This window comes from Callorhinchus milii, unplaced genomic scaffold (genome assembly GCF_018977255.1).
Source record: "Callorhinchus milii isolate IMCB2004 unplaced genomic scaffold, IMCB_Cmil_1.0 Scaffold3, whole genome shotgun sequence".
Classification (NCBI taxonomy): Eukaryota; Metazoa; Chordata; class Chondrichthyes; order Chimaeriformes; family Callorhinchidae; genus Callorhinchus; species Callorhinchus milii.
In genome coordinates this window covers 14,583,218-14,597,260 of record NW_024704744.1, presented here as the reverse complement: position 1 = coordinate 14,597,260, position 14,043 = coordinate 14,583,218, and the positions used below count along the sequence as shown (strand labels likewise).

Genomic DNA, 14,043 nt, shown 5'->3' with positions numbered 1-14,043 from the left:
TGTGGCACAACTCCGTGAGAAGGGCACAATATAAATGCAAGTTGTTTTTAATAATCTTCTTTTCAAACATCCAATCTAATTGCCTTTTGAAAAAAATGTATGGGCTCTGCTTCAGCAATGGTTTATGTCAGAGAATTCTGCATTCCAACCAACCTATGCATAAAGATGTTCTTTACAACCTCAGCTTTATTTGTGATTACTTTAAATTTGTCCTCTCTTGTTTTTAACTTGCTGACCAGTACACAACAACAACAAATTAAATTTGTTTAGCACCTTTCACAGCATCATAACCACTATCAGGTCACTCCCTAACCTTCTCAACTCTTATGAAACAGATATATGTATGCAACTGACAACTGTTCATTCCTATTTTAAGTTTTTCTAAGAAAACAGATAAAATCCAGGCTTCCTCTGCAGAAACATCTGAAATGACTATTCATTGTAACAATTCCAGAAACAAGAGCAGTTGGGATATTTTGTTCAGGTAATCTAACTACTGATAGTACTAAATAATGTCCTTGTTTCCATTTGTGATTAATAATCTTTCTTGCATTTGATACAACTTATCACTTCATCAAAATGTCTCAAAGCAATTCACAGGATTTACTGTAGAGTGGATACATTCTATATTTTATCGGTGAAACGCGGCAGCTAATTTCACAGAGCAGAGTCCCACCAATAGTTATCAAGTGAATGATGGATTTAATCCAGAGCCATTGTTGGCCAGGACACTGGGAAAAACTCCCTTCTGTTTTTGAATCTTGCCATGGGTGCTTAACCCTTACATGAACATGCAGATTATTGACTCATCTGAAGGAGTGAGAATGCAGCATTCCTCCAGCAGTGTATTGGAGTGACAACAACAACAACAACAACAAGATTCCATTTATAAAGCGCCTTTCACGTCAGGAGGACGTCCCAAGGCGCTGCACAGTTGGGTCATGACCCGAGCAGGGGGGAAATGGTCAGGGTGAGGGGAGGGATGGGAGGGAGCGAGAAGGGGGAAGAGAGTCGAGAGGGGAGCTGAAGGCTCGGTCAAAGAGAAAGGTTTTGAGACCGGCCTTGAAGGAGGAAAGGGAGGAGGCGGCGAAGGCACTGGGATATAGAGTTCCAGAGCCTCGGGGCTGAGAGGCTGAAGGCCCGACCACCAATGGTAGGGCGATTGGGGCGGGGGACGTGGAGCAGACTGGAGCCGGAGGAACGGAGGGTACGGGCAGGTAGGTAGGGGGATAGTAGGTTGGAGAGGTAGGAGGGAGCAAGGCCGTGAATGGCCTTGTAGGTGAGGATGAGGATCTTGAAATCAATCCTCTGGGGGATGGGGAGCCAGTGGAGGCGAGCGAGGGTGGGAGTGATGTGGTCCCGAAGCCTGGTGCGGGACAGTACACGAGCTGCAGAGTTCTGAATGACCTGCAGTGTGGAGGGAGGTGGCGGGAAGGCCGGCGAGGAGAGAGTTCCCATAGTCCAGCCTTGAGGTGACAAAGGCGTGAACCAGGGTTTCAGCAGCGTGAGGGGTGAGGTAATGGCGTAGTCTGGCGATGTTCCGGAGGTGATGGAAGGCGGTGCCAGTTGTGGTGCGGATGTGAGGGAGAAAGGACAGCTTTGGGTCGAACAGAACCCAGAGGTTCCTGACTGGCTTTGAGAGGTGGAGAATGCAGCCTTGGATGCTGATGGTGTCGGCGCCTAGATTAACAAACTAGATTAAGGTCATAGTCCCAATGTATGTGTTGAACCTTCAACCTTCTGACTTGAACCCACAGCCTTCTGACTCAAAGGTGAGAATACTACCAACTGAGCCAGGCTACCACTAAATGTTGACAAAGTGTAATAATGCATTACTTCAGGCTTCATTAATAACTCTGCCCAACCCCAATACATTTGCCCTGGAATAATCAATGCACAATGATATCATTGTCATATTATTGCTGTGCTGTTGCTCTATGTGCAGTAGTGTAATTACTCATCAATAACTTTCTAATTACAGTTTAGCACAACTTTGTGAATATAACCAGCTGGTTACGCATGAATTTTGCATGGTTTTACTATTGCTTTATTCCGCAACCATCTGCCAGGCCATCCTGGAATATTCTGAGCAGGAGCTGAGGTTTTGTTCCTATAATAGCGTCCTGGATTTTTTTTCTTTCACAATGTCTCCATTTAAATTATTTGGGGGCTAAAATGGATTATCCCCAAAACACATTCTGATTCTTACTTAAGGAAAGCTGTTAAAATATGTTTTGCATTCCCCCAACTTCAGAACAATAAGTCAGCCTGAGTCAGCCTGGCTCAGTTTGTAGTTTGTTGCCTTTCAGTTAGAAAGTTGTAAATTCGAGCCCCACATCAGGATTTGAGCTCATAATCTAGGTCGTAATCTGCTGCAATACTGAAAAACACAACAACAACAACAACAAGATTCCATTTATAGAGCGCCTTTCACGTCGGGAGGACGTCCCAAGGCGCTGTACAGTTGGGTCAGGACCGAGCGGGGGAAAATGGTCAGGGTGAGGGGAGGGAAGGGAGGGAGAGAGGAGGGGGTAGAGAGTCGAGAGGGAGCTGAAGGCACGGTCAAAGAGAAAAAGTGCTGCTTTGTTGGAATTGCTATTCTCCAGATGAGGTGTTAATCCGAGGTCCCATCCGCCCATTCAAGTGAACAATAAAGATCCCATAACACTACTTGAAGAGAGTAGGGAGTTTCTCCTGGTGTCCTGGCCAACAAGTCCCCAGATAAAATTGGCTTTGTCTGTTTGTAGATCACTACAGTTTGTAGGTAATTACAGTTTGCTTCCCCCACCTCCCCCACCCCGACCCTCAGCTCGGGTCCGTAACTCTATCTGTTCAGCGCCTTGGGATGTCCTCCCAACGTAAAGGCGCTATATAAGTGTAATTTTGATGTTGTTGTAAATTGGCTGCTGGCCCAAAGCATGTACCCTGCCCTCTGTCCCACCGTCACCAGCTGTGCCTTCAGCCACTATGGCCCACTCTCTGAAACTCCTTCCTTTCCCTCCTTCATTTCTCTTCAAATAAATGCAAGTTATTGTTACTTTTCTGTTTAACCTTGTTGTAATGTTTTTGTAGATTGTAATAATACTTTTCATGTTAAGAAGAGAACATTAATGATCATTTGTTCCACTGATTTGTTCAGCACAGTTGGGACTATTTTCTGGTATTTTTTAATGTGATTTCATAACACAGAATCCTGTTAGATTGCCTCGTTGTGGATCAATTAACTTGAATTCCTTAGTGAGGATTCCCCTCTACAAACAGCACATATTAGATCCTACTTTGATTGTTCATCTGGAGAAATTAGTAACAATATTGACTTGTATAGCTAGACCTATTATTATCATTGCTGTTTGCTCATGATTTTCAAGACATATATGTATTCTGTTTACTGTAAAACTCCTGTTTTAGAAAAAACTTGATTCTTTTTGAAACAGCTGGTTGGAAACTTACTTCAATAGACTTTGGAGGTTGTTTAACTCTCCTGGCTATATTGCGCTTGCATGTGTGCAGATGTTGCAAAATGCAAAGGCACTTATGACACTCGCTGCTGCTTAACGTTTTGTGATGGATGAGTGATTTACTGGCCTTTTTTCAAACATTAAATAAACTTAATTTGGCAGCCCTGATGGTGTAATGGATAGAGCTGCAGTTTGTATATCAGGAGCTCACTGGTTTGTCATGCTGAGTTTGTTGGTCTGAACCTAGGTTGCTTGAGAAGGCTAATTTAGCATTGGCTTTCCTGGGTAAAGGGAAATCAGCCAGGGTCCCTGCTCCTGGTCCTTCTATAGTACCTTTTAGTGATTGATGTGGCAGCTGTATGGGGAGAGGTCAGGCTGGGTTGTGATGCCCTCTATAGTCGAGTGGCCTGCCGACACTCACTGCCAATGCTCACACATGTACAGTGGCCACTTGGATAGGAAACTGGAGGCAAACCAGTGCTCAATGAACTGCACTCCAGCAAACAGAGGCCAGACCAGGCTCAGAAAGGCATGTGCCACTCTGGGGAAAATTAGGGGAAAAAAATTGAATACCTAAATCTAATATAAAAATATAAATGACTAGTTTTTGAGTTATTTATTGTCAAAGTTTTCCTATTGTTACTGATGATTCTACTGGGGAGGTGACGGTCAGGTTACTTGTTTTCAAATCTCATACTAATCAGCTCTGAAATGGTGGTGGTTGGCAGAGTGCAAAACAATAACTCAGATAGACTGTTTGTCACTCTATCTGTGTAGAACACCACCATTAACATTGCTTCAGGGAAGCATTGTGCGGACCCGCCACCCCCCACCCCGACTCATCCCCCCATCCCCACTCCAAGGACTTGGTTGAGAACAGGAGTTCAGCATGTGAAGATTCACCAGGAGACAATATGTGTCTTAACACTTCACGTGCAACAAAACAGTGACAAGCTTCCGATGTGTCTGTGTTTCAAGCTATTTGAAGACCTTCCCCTTCAACTGTACCTATGGTCACTTCCCTTCTCTCCCTAGTCGGCATCAAGCTCTGCCACTGTTAAGCACTCTGAGACGCTACCCCAAACATGAAAGGCGCTATATAAATGTAAGTTTTTGTGTGTTCATCTATTTTGAGCTCATGATCTAAGATGATAGTCTAATATGCAGTGCATCTTTTTCTAGGATGGAACTCCAGCAACTTTACCTGCTAATGAATGAAATCCGAATAAGATACATTTCAAAAGAATTTGTAGTAGAGATTGAAATGGAGACCAAGCTATTTGTATTCCACTGGTGTTGATCTCTGACCCTCACACCTGATTCCTGAAAGCAGAGGTCCAATACAACGCCTCATGTGTTTCCTGATTGGAATCCCTGTGGGAAGAATACATTATTTTTAAAATAGATTACATTTGCGAAGCAATTTTTTGTGCAAGTCGTTTCGATAAAAGGACCTCGGTACAGAAGAAAGCAAATCAAATGATAGGATCCTACAGCTTTAACTTGGAATCACAAAGGTCTTTGGATCGAGATTGTTTTGTAAGCCTTTTTATCACCCTATTACCTCTTTAGCTCATATCAAATTTGGGCGCACAAATACTTTCACTTTTAGTATTAATAGCCAATAGGGAGATTTTCATTTTCTTATTTTTATGGATTTGTTGGCAACTGTAGGCATTCATCTGAACAGCCTTTGATTTTTTTTACATTCTTCTTGTTGATAGTAGACGTGCTTGCTCCTGAGTCAGATAACTTACAGTACAATGCATTTGAGGGAGCTGCTAGGCATAGCCCAATATACGTTAAAGCCATAATGTTAGAAGAGAATCCTTTTCTGGGTTAGATACCTTCAGTGGAATTAACAGAGCAGAGCCTTCTAAATTGTCTTGTCACGTGCTGAGTAAAGGGTCAACTGGAAACTAGAATGACTGTCAAAAATCATTTCACCTGTTAACCTCACCATAACGAGACTATATTTATACCACCCATCGCTGGACTGGATTCAATACAAATCCCTAGAGATGAAGGGCTGTGATTAAGACCAGTGACAGCTTAATCGCATGATGGTTTTGTTGCTAATATTGGTAGTCATTCATTTTTTCACCAATGTTCACAAAAGGTACTTTGAAGAAAATAACATTCATTTTCCTGTTTGTATGTTTTGCACAGAAAAGTAAGGAATTTAAATGTTGGTAATTTTCATGATGTTTACACTGTGCCAAAGCGGAAGTAAATAAAAGCCCTTACATTTGATACAGTACCTTATCTCTTGTTAAAGCACCTCACAGAATGTATTGCAGAGTGCCGTGACTGTGCATTTGTAGACGAGCACAGCAGCTAATTTGTGGGCAGCAATGTTTCACAATCAGTCATAAGATGAATAGCCAACTTTATCTGGAAGACTGTTGCCAAGACACTGGGAGAAACTCCTTTCTTTTTCAATTAATGCTATGGTATCTTTAGTGTGCACCTGAACAGACAGATGGGACCTTGGTTTAATATCTAATTCAAGGGTTGCTACCTCCAACAATACAGTACACCCTGGGACTGCTCTGGAGTGTCAACCTAGACTACATGATTTCAAAGTCCTGAATCCACAACTTCTTACTTCAAATGTAAGAGTGCTGTCAACTGAACCAAGCCAATCATTCACCTAAAAAATACACAGTTACTATAGGTTACAGTATGTCCCGTGAACGTTTGAGATGACTTCCAGATATGAAAGGTGCTATATCAAATGTAAGGATTATTATTATTAGAATCTGCACTTAAATTCTAGAGAAAAAGGCTGTGTTTTTTATGGATAGATAGAATAGATAATCCATAATAGACAAATGGAAATTTTCATACCTAAGTGGAACTCGGTAGTTTCATTGGAATGGGTTTCTGTCTGTGTCTACACTAAAAATTCTAATGTTAATTAAGTTAAGGAACAGGATAAAAAAAATGAACATTTTACCCAAATGAGGACCGAACAATGCTCTCTCCAATAATAGCAGTACAGCGCTTCCTTGCTTTTATATTCCAGACCTCTCATTATAAAGCCCAGCATCTCATTAGCCTTTTAGATTGCTTTCTGCATCCGCTCATCATGTACACAGCAACTATCAACCTCATGGGCATTGAAATATTGATCTGTCTGTAGTCGTCTGATTTGTTTCAGTCTGAAACTAGCAAATGGTAGAAAACGTGGGGGAGTAAAATTCCACTTGATATTTAACTTAACAGCTTTGCCACGGCATGTTAAAATGTGCGGAATTTTTAATTTTGCCTCTAAAAATGTTATTTTTAATTTAATTCATGTTTCTTGTGCCCTGTAATTTCAAGCAGGCGATGAAATTAACGATAGGTCATGGAACCAATTAATTTCATACAGTAATTGTCTTTTTGGCTGAAAATCCATGGGCACTGAACTTAGTGAATGTGTATTCATTTCACGCCAGCCTGGGCGCATATTAAAACAAAAATCATGACTCTGAAGCTCAAACAATCAATATTCCATATTAAGAGAAACAGTGACGTTAGCCACAGAAATGTCTTAATTGTTATCACCAAATACCTTTCATGTCAGTTTTACGTCATGTTGTTTGAGTGACGGTGCAGGACACAGTAATAAATAATGATTCTTGTATGTGATAATGATTGCAAAGACAGAATATATGGTCGATTTGTGTTCTTAACAATTTGGGAATGAAGAAGCTTAGGATTGAAAACCAACTCCTGCTAGCCCTTGTAAACCTGATTCACCATTATCTTTGCTTTTATATATCGATACAATCCTTTTCCTGACTCTGTGTCACTAGAATCCATCTTCTGTCCTTGCATTGATCATACACTTTTTCTCACTTACATGTGTAGAATATGTCCACCACCTCCAAACGGAACCACCTTGTGAGATATGCCACTGTTTACCTACTGGTGTGATGTAAATTTATTGCCAGTGGAAATCAACCGCCTTGGGTCTTGCTCCGCCATCTTCATTTGAAATTTACGCACTATGCAGCGCTTTGCCATCAATGTCCACCATTTATATATTGAGGAGGGCTTTTGAGCTCATTGAGATTTTGCTTCATACTCAATATTGTGCTCTCCAAAGGCTCCTACTTTGCAAATTGTAGTATTTGCTTCAAATAGTAGTAAAAGCAACAATAATAATCCTTAAATTTGGTATAGCTTCAGGCTCCGCCACTGCTTATCGCTCCAAGCCGCTGCCCAGAGGGAAGTGTGCTATATAAATGCAAGTTGTTGGTTGTTGTATAGCACCTTTCACGTTGGGAGTACTTCTCAAAGTACTTTGCTGGATATACTGTAAATTGCAGTGATTTTGTATTTTGTGGGAAAACATGTCAGCTAATTTGTGCATAGCATTGTCCCACAAACAGCTGTAAAGTGAATCACCAAATGTTAAAAATGTTAAAAGGCAAGTTATCATGTGGTTGGAACGACACCACTCTCAGAAGGTGCACATACATATTTACAGTAATGTACCCACATGCGCTGTACCAAACCTTGCCAAACTGCAATGAAAACGCACATTAGGCTTTTTGTCTATATGTATCTTGAGATATATCTAGGGCCATGAGCATTGGATAAAGAAAACAGATGCAGAGAACATGAATTTAGCTGCATTCCAATTTCTTTGTGTGGCAGTTGTGCATAAAGAAAAACAACTTTGTGTTGTGGATATATGAAAGACATTGAGTCCATCCCATCTTGTTTTACTTAGGAAACGTAACAGTCATCAGAGGGAGAGGCAGTTTCATTCAGTCTGTCTGGTCTGAAAATAAATATTGGACCCAGAGATGAAAGGGCAGTAACTTTAAACTCAACTGAACTCCCCGTTCTAACTCAACCTTACATTCACTTGACAATGTGGATAGAAGTTCCTCTGTTCCATTTCTCTACTGAGTTTGGATATGGCTCGTGTTCATCTGGCTTGTTCAATTTGATGAAGGATGTGACGTTGACGGAAGTGACCCGAAAGCGGGTCTTTTTTTTATTGTAGTGGGAATAATTTCAGTTTTAAGTCATGTTTTGTGAGTTACAGCGTAGGACACTACAATAAATAATCGTTCTTGTGTGTGGTAATTATCACAAGGGAAGACAATGTGATTATTTTTTGCCCTTAATTTTAAGCACTCCAAGGTACTTCCTGCCTAAAGGGTGCTATATGAATGCAAATTATTGTTATTGAAAAGTCAGCTGGTGTGCAGAAAGTGAGCAGACTTGTAATGTGATTGTGTTGAGAACGGGGTCCATAATGCAATAATATTATAAGCAAATTTGTGCTGTAGTAAACTCATTATACCACGAAAGCTCTATAAATAGTGCTTTTCACACAGTTAAACATCTCAAAGCACCCTTCATATAGACAGATGGGAGCCCAAGCCGGATGGGAGATTGGGAGTGGATTAAAAAGGAGATAACTGAAGGCCCAGTCAAAGAGATATGTTTTTAGAAGGATTTTGAAAACAGAGAGGGAGGGCATAGAGAATCTCAGAGTGAGGAGGATATGGAGCAGGCCTGAGTTGGCTAAGTAGATGTAGTGGATGTGGGAGTCGGACCGTGGGAGATCAGAGGTAGAGTGCGGCAAAGGTGTGGAGGAATTTGAAAGTTATAATTAGGATCAAGTCATTTCACTGGGAAAATTGTAGCCAGTGGAGCCTGGTGAGAATGATACTGATGGGCTTGTGGAGCCTGGTATGGGAAAGTATAGAGGGTGCAGAGATTTGGATGATCTGCAGTTCATGGAGAAGAGAAAAGGAAATTTCTCCCAGTGTCCTGACCAACAATCCACCAAATAAACTGATCATTCACTTTATGTGGGATGTTGTTGTGTACAAATTGGCTGTTGCTTTCGCTCACAAAACACACAGTCACTGCACTTTACAATATATCATGTGAAGTGCTTTGGGATGTATTGCTGATGTGAGAGGCACTTTATCAAATGTAAGGATTATTATTATTATTGCTATATTATTTGCAGAGAATAGGAGATCATTGGTGAATTCAAGTTTGGAGGTGAAGAAAACAAGAATGATTGTATCGTGGATGTGGGATATGTGGGAGTGAGACAGGGACACAGCCAGGCAATGTTGATCAAATTAAATGATCGAATGAAAGGCTTAAAGCAGAGCTGAGAGGCAAACAAAACACAGAGATTGCACACTGGCTCTGTAAGATGGATTGAGTAGCCAGTGAGATTGATTCAGATTGAACAGAGAGAGGTGACTAGTTGTATCTATTCAGATGGTTTCAATCCTGTGTTGAGGAACAAGGTTCTTTTGAAAGAACAATGCTTTAATGCTATCTCTATGGCTGCCCAGTCTAGGAGAAAAGTCATTCATTCTGAAAAAAATCAGTTTAATGGCAGGTAATTTTTCCGAAATCCCTCTCTCGTTGTCATGGTTGATGATTTCATCAATATGGTTTTAATCTGTTTTGACTAACTGTAAAACAATACTTTTGACTACATGACTCGAGCGAAGGAGAATATGTGATAGATTCCTACACGTTTTAATATCTACCCTATACAGGCATACAAAGTGATAGCTATATTTGCTTTTTAAAATAAGTTACACATGTCGGCAGCTAAAAGCTTAAATTGCAGCATCTGTTTCCAGTAAATAAAATCCTGAAAAAGCACAAAAATGTAATTTATGCCAAGAGGTTCCATGCGAATACATCATTTCTGTGATACAAATCATCCAAAATCCAACAAGGTTGTATCATATGGTGGAAAGGCAGAGGTACAGGAACTGAATATCATAAACGTCTTGAACAAGTATTTGCCCAGACATCAGACATGATTCCTGATGAATTCAGCAAGGAAATATGTAACAGTGCTTCTTGTATTAGTCTCAGAGGGGATTTTATAGAGTGTCCAACATTTTAAATGGGATTGGAAAAGTAAACCCGGAATAATACTTTAGAGCCACTAGTATGCAAATGGTTGACCAGAAGAACCCAAAGGGTGGTGGTACAGGGAATGTTATCAGACTGGGAAAATGTTACCAGTGGAGTTCCACAAGGATCTGTTTTGGGACCTCTTTTGTTTAATATTTTTATAAATGATGTGAAACTAGAAGTCGCAAGCACAGTGGCTAAGTTTGCAGATGACACCAAGCTAATGAAGGTGGTAGATTGTGACGCTGAACAAGATAGGTTACAGGAGGATTTGAACATACTTAGGAATTGGGCAGATCGGTGGCAGCTGAAATTCAATGTGGAGAAATGTAAAGTATGTCACATGGAGACAAAAAATCCTGGATGGGACTATTATTTGAACGGACGGAAAATAATATGTATGGAAAATGAAAAGGACCTGAGGGTCCTGATTGACAATAAATTGAAGCTCTCGCAACAATGCTCTGTGTCAGTGTGCAAAGCAAACCAGATGTTGAGATGTATCAAAAGATCAATAGCAAGCCGAAATAGTGGGGTAGTCCTGCCACTATAAATCGTTGGTGAGACCATATTTAGAGTACTGTGTACTTTAAGTATGTACCAAAAGGATATTGGAGAAATCGAGAAGATACAGAGGAGGGCAACCAAAATGATTGAGGAAATGTAAGCACTGGACTATGAGAAGTGACTAAGTAAATTGGGCAAGTTCACGCTGGAAAAGAGAAGATTGAGAGGTGACAGTATAGATAATGAAAGGCTGTTTCAACTTGTCCAGAATAGTAGAATCCAAGGAAATGCCCTGCAATTGAAGGGGGGTAAATTCAGAACGAATCTACGCAAGCACTATTTCAGTGAGCGAATAGTGAACCTGTGGAACAGGCTCCCTAGGGAAATGGTTGAAGTAGGAAGTGTTGATTCTTTCAAACACAGGTTAGATAGTTTTCTGTTAGGAAATAACATTATGGGATATAGTACATAGGTAGTTTTGGGACGTATGTGAATGCGACTGCCAGGAAGGTGGAAGGTGAACTTGGTCTTTTTTCATCTAGCATTTCTTATGTTCTTACGTTCTTATATGTAACACCACCAGCAACAAATTACAATTATATTGTGCCTTTCACAGAAAGGCGCTGTACAGTTTGCACCAGGACATAGTTTAGAGTTGCCATGGGCAATTTCAGTGGAGACACGAGGAAGTATTTTTTTACCCAGAGGGTAAACTTAGAGCTCTGAGATGCCACCTCATGTGAGGGGTGCTATATAAATGGACACAACATGAATGACTGGAACAAGTTGCCAGGAAGAGCAGTTGAGGAGGAACCCTGGACTCATTTAAAAAATGGTTTGATGCTGTAATGGGACGACAGTGGGTATTCTGAAAGGAGGAGATCTTATGGGCCGTAGGGCTTTCTTCATCTGAATCAATCTTGTGATTCTTGTGTTCTTGTGATCTGCAAAACGTCAGAACTTACATTACGTGAACATTCATTTAATTTTTGCCAATTTTAAACTAATATGAAATATTTACAGCAAATACATGACATCTTGTTTAATTGTGCTCTGTTTTCTATGATTTCAAAGTCCGTACAAGAAAAATATTATTTAAAGAACAGTTCTGCTTTATGTAAAGATAATTAAACTAGCCAGTGCATGTTATAACTTGGATTTGGGTACAAACCAAAATAGGTGCTTTATATCCACTTAACCAGATAGGAATACAAAAATAAGCTCAAGTATGCATCACTGCACTGTAAAATAGGACATTAATTTATCTGTCAGAGCTCTAGCTGTCAACAGGATTCAAATAGTGAAGGTATAACATCAACAAGAAGCTGAAATACTCTTGGTAAACATTCATAAATTCAGAAAACTTTAAACATTTATTCAGTGACTGTAGACCAGGTGAATTGATTTAGTATTTTTTATAGTTATTAAGATTTTCCTTATAAGCTTATATTTTACAATACAACTTACATTTATATTGTGCCTTTCACGTCAGGAGTTTGTCTCAAAGAGCTTGACAATGCTGGATTGGCATCTGAGCTGGGGTGTTGATGTGTGGATAACCGAAAGTGCAGTAAAAGAGGTAAGCTGTATAATAATTCCAGTTACTTGCTCCCCAAAATATGTTGATTTGAGAATTCCCACTACTTGTCCAATTGGACCACTGTTCCCATTAATTATTAGAGCTTTGGCTCAGGAATCAGAGGGGTGAGATCACCACAGAGGATTGACTTGATTCCGATATAGAGAGGATACACTATGTACCCACTCACATTCTACCGTAAAGGTGTCTTGACGGAAAATCCTATTTATGCAATTCATGTGAAGAACTGGCTGTTGAGTATATTATTGTTATTGAATAATATTTTTTATTTGTGTAATTTATTGTGTCAGCTGGGATTAACTTTCCTCTGCAGTTAGTCTCCACAACTTCAATTAATGCTCCAAAAATAATATATTTTAATAATTTATAACACTGCTTCTGTTAACCTCAATCATTCTGACTTACTGGCAAATAGAATTCAGACCAGAAGTGAAAGCCACCACACACAAAATCCTGGGAAGCAACATTTATGTTGACAAGAGACCAGAATAAATGAATTTGAATACAATAATAAAACAAACATTTAATTTATGCTATTTTCTAGTGCATGTAATACAAATACAATGGGCCATAGTAAGCCAACGAATATTATTTTCAGCACTTTGAGTCAATTTTTGATTTGCTAACATTATATTTTTGGAGCTTGCATGACGCGTATTGAATATTGTACAGCTTGCTTTTAGTGTCCTCCTCGGTAAAAAAAAACAGGTGGGACCTTGGTTTAATCTCTCCTCCTCTCTCTCCATCCCTCTCGTCTTCTATCCCCACTTGACCCTCCCACAACCTCCCTCTGCTCCAGCCTGGGAATCCTCCGCTGGGCTCACCGTGGCACTCGGCGTTGGCTGTCCAGCAGCAGCCACACCGACTGCCCCATTCCCCACCACACTCGCCACCCACCCCGGACACAGACCCGGGGAGTCAACCTCTCCTCCCTTATCCCCATCCCCCCACCCCTGCCTCACAACCTGGACCCCCCTCCCCTCCCACACACCCTTCTATCAACCGCTCCCTCCACATCGGACTGCAAAATGTCCGCTCCCTCTGCAACAAGGCCCTGGTCATCAACGATCTCATCCTTGATGAGAACGTTGATATCATGGCCTTAACGGAAACCTGGCTCACCCCAGGCGACACCTTCCCCCTCACGGAGGCCACACCACCCGGCTACACCTCCCACCACATCCCCCGCCCCAACCGCCGTGGCGGTGGTGTTGCCCTTATCTCAAGGACACCACTTGCCCTATCCCCTTACTCCACTGGCTCTTTCCCCTCCTTTGAGCACCTCACCCTCTCCCACCCCTCATTCCTCTCCCTTAAAATCCTCCTCCTCTACCGGCCCCCTAAAACCTCTCCCACCTTCATCTCTGACATTTCAACACTCCTCACATCTCTTTGCCTCTGCTCTGATCGCCTCATCATCCTGGGCGACTTTAACCTACACTTCACCCCCTCCTGCTCCATCTCCACAGACTTCTCTTCCCTGCTCTCCTCACTCAACCTCTCCTTACACATAAACTCCCCCACTCACAGTCACGGCCACCCACTCGATTTGGTGATCACCCGGGGCCTCAG

The 14,043-nt window shown here is 41.2% G+C and overlaps 1 protein-coding gene across 1 annotated transcript in view; it reads left to right on the top strand.

Moving 5' to 3' along the window:
* The window catches only part of LOC103187128, a 102,979-nt gene that overhangs the window by 40,668 nt on the left and 48,268 nt on the right, over nucleotides 1-14,043 (top strand). The window contains exon 3 of the mRNA XM_007906496.2: nucleotides 12,364-12,450. Coding sequence (XP_007904687.2) covers nucleotides 12,364-12,450 — 87 coding nt within the window. The remainder of the gene's footprint in view (nucleotides 1-12,363; nucleotides 12,451-14,043) is intronic.